The 7,422-nt window shown below is 41.5% G+C and overlaps 1 protein-coding gene across 1 annotated transcript; it reads right to left on the reverse strand.

Annotated features, from left to right (window-relative positions):
• Nucleotides 1-59: 59 nt before the first annotated feature.
• On the reverse strand, nt 60-5,180 carry ca6 (carbonic anhydrase VI). Its single transcript, XM_030055843.1, has 10 exons — nt 5,020-5,180; nt 3,823-4,002; nt 3,570-3,718; nt 2,843-2,938; nt 2,183-2,249; nt 1,931-2,088; nt 1,456-1,582; nt 1,234-1,317; nt 1,070-1,102; nt 60-944 (listed from the first exon to the last, which is right to left on the reverse strand). The coding sequence occupies exons 1-10, from the start codon at nt 5,108-5,110 to the stop codon at nt 325-327; spliced, it is 1,605 nt and encodes a 534-aa protein (XP_029911703.1). The 5' UTR covers nt 5,111-5,180; the 3' UTR covers nt 60-324.
• Between the last annotated feature and the right edge of the window lie 2,242 nt (nt 5,181-7,422).

A 7,422-nucleotide genomic window follows, 5' to 3' on the forward strand; every position in this document is an offset into this window, starting at 1 on the left:
AAACAAGTGTGGTTGGGTGTCTTAAGTCATTAAAAGAACCAGCCATTTACTTATGGGCCTTTATTGACAATAAAAAGATATGAATACAGTACATGGCTGATGCAGTGGAAGATATTGCTTAACTTCTGTTGTGCATTAAATATTGACTGATAGGTTTCTCATAGAAATTTGATATACAAAACACATTTTTATGACCATGATCACCGCTGATATTTTGGTATAGATCAATCAATGGCTTTCTCAAATCCACACCTCCAACTAAACCATACATTATACTGGCATTTTAAAGCTCATACAGACAGAGCAACTGGAGCCTTTGGGCACTCAGGGACATCTGTAGTCACTATCCAGCTGCACCCCTCCATACAGGCTGAGGTGGGTGACGCCCCAGCTGAATACATTGCCCATCGCGGTGTTGTTCCTTTCACATGACATCTGCTCCCGGATATCAGCTGTGCTCAGCACATAGTCCCACACGTTGACATCTGTCATCTTACCCACGAAGGCATCTGAGTTAGAGATGCCCAAGAAGCCATCCTGGTCTTTCCCCAGGATGAAGACACCGCCGGGGTTCACGGTATAGCCGGCTCTCAGGTACCGCTCCTCACCCACCATGCCGTTGATCCACAGCTCCGTCCCTCCGGTGTGGGATGACCAGGTGATGCAGTAGTTTGCCCAATCGTGTGACTGGAAGTTGTGCGGCAGGTTCACATATTCATTGCCAAGCCAGAGGCCAACCTCATAGCCAATGGTGATCATTAGCTCGTTGTCGTTGCCGGCACTGGAGTAGGAGAGGACGGTGTGGATGGTCCCAGGCTGAGGCTTGACGTGCATGCAGGCAGTGAAGGAGTGAAGGTCCATGGCATGGTTAAGGCGGGCCAGGACGTAGCTGCCAGCGTTCCTCTCTGGGAAGTTGAGCACTAGGGGAAAGAGAGCACGGGGCTCTGAGGAGGACAGGAAAATGTTAGACTACAATTGAAAAATTCTACCTTCCACTCTGCTACACACACATTATGGAATAATGTTGGTCTGATCTCAAGTGAAACACCAATAAAAACTAACCACTCACCATTTCTGGAAGGCCTAAAGTCACGAAGTCCACCTTATGGGAAAAGAGAGAGAGAGATCAGTCATTTCTGCAGCATACATATGGCTTCATTTCATTTAACATTCAGCCATCTGTAGCAGTTTTTTTTTTTTCAGTTATATGGAGATAGCTCACAGTCTACTCACTCGAATGTATGTGTTTTCCAAGAGATGTTATCAAACCCTCAATCCTCAGGAGCTTAGATTCAATTTCATCTTGCCGACAAAATGCTGAGGAGAAACACAGGGAATGAAAATGCTCAGATACTTATTCTTCGGAAAAATATTTTTTACAAGTACTTGTGAGTCGGGCCTCATTGCAATAGCTTGGTTCCAAGCAATGTATTGATACTACAGCATGTCACATACTTCCTTTGCCAAGGCGTGGCAGGAAAGAAGACTCCACCACACGATCATTGAGCGGCTGGGCCATGCGGTAGTCATTCCACAGGGTCTGGTTGTCGATGTCCATCAGCGTGCTCTCCAACTTCCTGATCTGAGCACAACAGATGAGAAACATATGACATTGCACCACCGTGACCACAGGCCTGCTTCCATCATATGGAAAGAGTTGTGTTCCATAGGTGAGCAACAACAATACAGGCCAAAGAATTAAATAACAAGTTCCTGTTAGGATGCTCTTTCAGGTATACATGTACTGGGCTAAGTGTGTCCTAAATAATGCTGTAAAATTTATCAATCAATACAAAATAACTGTTATTCTGTTTTCAAAATGGTACAGTTTTGCAAGCAACACATGAGATCTGGTGTGTTTTCTTCAAACGGTGGGTATCAAAACTCTTCATGTAACAACCGGTATTGATGCAGTGAATGTCTGCCGTACCTGGTTATGGGAAAGAGTGATGGGCGTATCAAACACAGTCCAGAGGATGCTCTCGTAGCAGGGTGGAGTAGTGAGAGAGCCCTGGTATCTGAAGAAATGATTGAGATTCTCAGGGAGCATGGAGCGCACGTTGATGCTGGATACGTTCATGGACTGACCTGTGAGGAACGCAGAAAAATCACGTTGGACTCAAAATGGAAATGCAGCTCATGATATTCCATTAGTCATTTCCAGTGTGATGGAATAACTCACCTGCATACTTGATTTTGTCCAGGTTGGAGATGAAATCACTGTAGTAGGTGTTCTCAAAGTGCCCATCCTGAAAATATACCAAAGTTATGTCAGTGACTGTCAAACTAAAAGGCTCTGTCAAATCAGAGGGGCTGAGAGAGATTCTTGAACTCAACTTTTGGGCTTGAACTACCATCCAATGTGAGAACAAACATTTGCTTGACTATCAGTTGGCCAAAAATGCTCGGTCCAACTCACACTACACTGCTGTCATGGTGGATGCCTGCAGTTGTGTTGCTACAGCAATGACCTCTCATGGCAGAGAGCCACTGATGGCCCAAGACCCTGAGTGTTCCTCTGGAAACAAACACTCATTCAAAATGCCAGGACGCAGTTTTCCTCTCAATAGATCCTTTTACCCTCCAGGATGACCAGCACAATTACAGTATCATACACTGGAAGGGCATTAGGTCAGTTGGCACCATGCCAGTTCTCACCACAAAGGGTTTTGTGTCATATACAAGTTCATATTATATACTGCCATTGGCTTTCAGGATGTGGTATATCGGAAATGACCCCGGCTTTCCATAGATGTTGAACTAGCAGGTGGCCAAATATCAAGCAGAGGATGAAACAGAGGACAGCAAGACAGGGAACAAAAGTATTTGTGGCATACATCACCTCATAGAAAAAGGCAAGTACTGCCAAACCATCTGGCTTGTCTCTGGCTTCAGTAAAGCTCTTGTACTTATCAGAATTGTAATGGACAACATGGAGCTGAAAGACAAGATGAAACAACGCAAAACAAGTGAGTTGCCAACTTCTGCCGGCTGCACTGCTCTTCACAAGTCAGGCTTCTTAGAAATAGGCAAATCATCCAACAACAATATAAAATTGATTACATTTCAATTCACTTCCAAACTTGATGCAAACAAGGAGCACACTGAGACCAAATTTGATTTTACAGCAATGAATTTGCATAAATTATGAAATTCTGCAGTTAAAGATGTTTTTGTTATCTTTCTTTGTTAATTGCAAACTATGTATAAAAGATAACCTTGATTCTATCACAGATTTCATTTTTCAGTTTCTGTAGCTTGGTAGTCAAGCAGAGGTGTTCTTGCCTGGTTGTGATTGATGTCCACTTTAGGCTCTGATGGCTACACTTTACAGATTTGTGTATAACTACTGTCACGATTTGATGAAGTGCCACTGGGCTAGAGAAATTCCCAGAGTTTTAATGGAGAAGATGTTTTCACCATTAATCATCACTGCACTGGTGCCCCACTGTTTGTGTAGCATAACAAACTAGACTGGACATTTTCTGCCAATTTAAAACATGTGCTCGCTAGAACTAAAGCTAGAAAATATTTCCAATTCCTCAAATTCAAACTGTTTTTTGCCCAACCTCTGCCATGTAACGGATGCCGTCTATTGTGTGCTCGGCGCCACTGGCCTCCAGGTCCCAGCCGCCCCAGTGTAGATGCATCTGGACAGCTGTGTACTTTCCTGGGAGCCCCTTGGTGATCATCATGGTGGAAGGCAGGTCAATTTGGACTGATGGGAACAAGGAGATGAGTTATTCAAGTGTTTATTGGAAATATTAAAATTGTGGAGGATTTCTACACCATTTTCACCATGTTGTGGCTGTGCAGGCCTACCTGAGTGCCCATTGTTGGACATGAGGAAGTTCCCTTTCTGTGGTTCATACCCGCTGAGCTCAAGCTGCAGTATGTCGGGGTTGTGTCTGACGCTGCGCCGCTGGATATCAATTGGAGACTGTTTCTTACCCCCACATGCAGGATACTTTGTAGGCCAGTGTGCCTGGTCCAAAGCCCCTTCTATACACAATGTGGAGAGAAACAAAAACCACAATACCATCCTGAAAAAGATGATTACCAGAAAAAATAACACTTGGTCTGTGCTAATCTTAAAGCAAGTGAATTTTTACTTATACTATGAAGCTTTTTTTTTTTTTTCAAAACATTGTGTCTTGCCTCCAGAGAAATCCTCAAAAGGTCAAGCGGCATTGGAAATACATGAACTTATCTCACTATTTGATTTCACTGAATAGCCTTAAAGGTGCAGTATGTCAAATTAAGGGCTGATTTAAGTGAGGACCCTTTAATCTTGTCTGGCAATAAGCGGATTAAGCGTGTAATTTGATGGTTGAATCTATATTCTCATTATTGTCCTGGTTCATCAAATTTCGTGCTTATCCAACGTTTTTAGGCAGTGGAGTCTAAAAGTTCTCACTTAAATCAACCATCAGATTTAATGACTCACTGAAACTTGAATTTTGTGTAAAGTCTTCGCAAAAGTAAGAACCATCGGTTTAAAAAAAAAAAAAAAGTCTCCTACTGTATATAGGGCTACTGTTCTCTCTCACTCTGTGTGTGTGTGTGTGTGTGTGTGTGTGTGTGTGTGTGTGTGTGTGTGTGTGTGTGTGTGTGTGTGTGTGTCTCACACCCCCTTGATGTAGGTTAACCAAACTCTGGCGGTAGTTATCCGAGCTGTCGTGTACGCAGCGTTCTGGCATTTGGCACTCAGAAAACCCAGAAGGAAAAACGGCTCGAAGACTCGAATGAATGCGGTATTATGAGTGAAATAACTTGGAAATAATTTTTGAACATAAAAAAACACGTGGAAATGCTGGCTGCCACTTCCAGATTTTTTTAAAATCCGATTCCTTCCTTTGTTATTATTTGTAAAAGGGAACCAAAACCCAATATGCAACATTTTACGCATCATGTAGGCTAAACTACAGCTTTTTCTCCTTTTGATATTTGTTTTAGCAATGTTCTCAGTTACAGCTTACTAAAAAAATAATTTACCAACTGTTGAAATGTAACACCTACCTGTGTACGTCCAGTGGATTCCATCATGCGGTATATTAGCACTGGCAGCATAGACCAAAGCGATGAGGGCACACAGAGAGAAGAGCTCCATTGCGATGGAAATCCCTTTTGCTTTTGGACAGGACTCACACCCCGCAAAGGCTGTCCTCTCCTGACTACAACTGCAAGTGAAAGGAGGTGTTGAAACTTCAGCATGAAAACGCCCCAAGCTCTTCCCATCAGCTCGATGTGCCAAGAGAGGAGCTCTAACCTATTATCGATTGTATTAGGCGCTATGATCTTGAATAAAACGGCATGTACTGAAATACTCTCAAGAACGAAATAGTGCACCATCTCCATAGGTTATTCCACTCTCTTATTGTGAAGCTACAAGGACAGGTAATGTGGCATTTTCTGGCCAAGTAACCATTTGTCTCACTATTTAAGGACAAAGCCTTGATTTAAATGTATTATTTTTCATTGGACATATTTTGTGTACACGGTCAGGTTAATTAGCCTATAGTGAGTTATGGATTGCGTTTTGCCATAGTAATAACAGTGATAGTAAATATGAGAATGGGGAAGTTCTGTATGAAGCTGTAGAGGAGCTATAGATCCAAACTTACATATGAATAAATATATTTTAGTTGTCTTTCATTCACAGTAACATAAGAAAATTCATTCCTGTGTATCCAACATGAGCTTAGCACTGTTTATAATACTCTTAGTAAGTCATGAATTCACGCCCTTTTATTTGTATAATTATAAGGAATTGCTGACTCACTGGTGATCAGGAAACACAAACAATTTATCTCCATTTACATGCAGGAAACCCTGATGCAAGTATGTTCATGTCACTGTCACACTGACTAATGCTGAGAGGGAGTTTGCCCTGTATGTGCAGGGAGTCATTGTGAGCCTCTCCAGATGGCTGACTGTGAATTAAACACATCAGTGAATAAGAGCCTGAGAAAGAATGGAAATGCATAATGGGACAGCAGGTATCACCTGTTGCAACACACTAGTCACAACACGTCCAGTGACAAACCTCAAATGCCAGAACAATAAACCTCTGGCAAGTGTGTGCGTGCTTCTGTGTGCGTGCGTGTTTGTGTGTGTGTGTGTATACAAAGACCTGATTAGGTTACAAACTGATCAAAGACCTGACCTTGATTTAAGATGTTCATTGTTCCTTTCATGTAATGCTTCCCTTGACCAGAGTTACTGAGTTACTGCGTCTCTGCAACCAACACTTGATAGATACCAGTTGTTTTGTCTTTGGATATCAACACCCACTTATGGAACTAATGGGAATTTAAACAAGCCCAGTTGGAGTAATCAGTATTGACCTATATGGGTGAAGTGAGGAGTGTTTTGTAAATTCATAAAGTCTGAGATCATCAAGAGGGCATGGATTTGATCCCCTCTGGCTTTCAACTTGCACACACCAGCACTTCAAAATGAACCTCAGCTGTCTTCTTCCCTACAAAATCACTAGGTTTATATCTGCTCTGAAGGCAATCATAGTTTTTACAGTCTTGGGGACGTAAATGATGTAATTGCACCATCCAAGGGCAAGCCTAGTAATTTAACACTTGTATATTCTGACCCAACATACACCATTTACATGTAGACTAAATATATTGTGCCCTGCCAAATTTTTGACACCCTTGGTAAAGATGAGTCAAAATGCTTTTTAAAAGTAACAAATTAAACAGATTCTGTGATTAGAACACATGAAAATAATATTTTCTTAGATGCAACTGCTCAGATTTTTTTTTTAAATGTGGGACATTTATTCTGAAATAGGCTCATTGCTGATACCACCTTTCCAGGGATCTTGAGTCTGCTGTCTGGTAAATTTCACTCACACTGAGTTCAAGTGATTAAGGTTTGACCCATCAAGACTATGAGACACATACTTTCCTCCTTATAAAAGCTTTTTAAAGCCTTTACAGCTTTTAGTGGCTTTTGAGAATTTTTCACTCAGGGGTGCTGCTTCTCTCTGCGGCTAACAGCATAAACATGTACAAAAAACTTATCAGCAAGCAAGTTTTTTTATGGTTACTTTATGGTTATTTGTTTTGTTTTATGTGTGAAGGTAATTCATTTAATGTTATAGGTAAATTTTACTCCACCTGAAAACCCTGACATTTCATTAATTGAACATGTAGTTCACACTAGTCACCAAAGTAAATAACAGCAGAGTCTGATCCAAACACCGGTGAATCAACAGAGAATATTTCCACCAGTGCTTGAGAGAAAATGCTTCTTCAGAGCGATTCTGTCTTTGAATAAACGTGGCTGTCATCCTCTGAACACAGAAAGTCATTTCTTGTGTTGTTTTCTAATCCTAGCCATATTCTCTCCTTTAACCAAGGTTGCCACTTTATCAATCTTCATTAGCAAGCTCATTTTAACAGT

This window comes from Myripristis murdjan, chromosome 7 (assembly GCF_902150065.1).
Source record: "Myripristis murdjan chromosome 7, fMyrMur1.1, whole genome shotgun sequence".
In the NCBI taxonomy this organism is placed as follows: domain Eukaryota; kingdom Metazoa; phylum Chordata; class Actinopteri; order Holocentriformes; family Holocentridae; genus Myripristis; species Myripristis murdjan.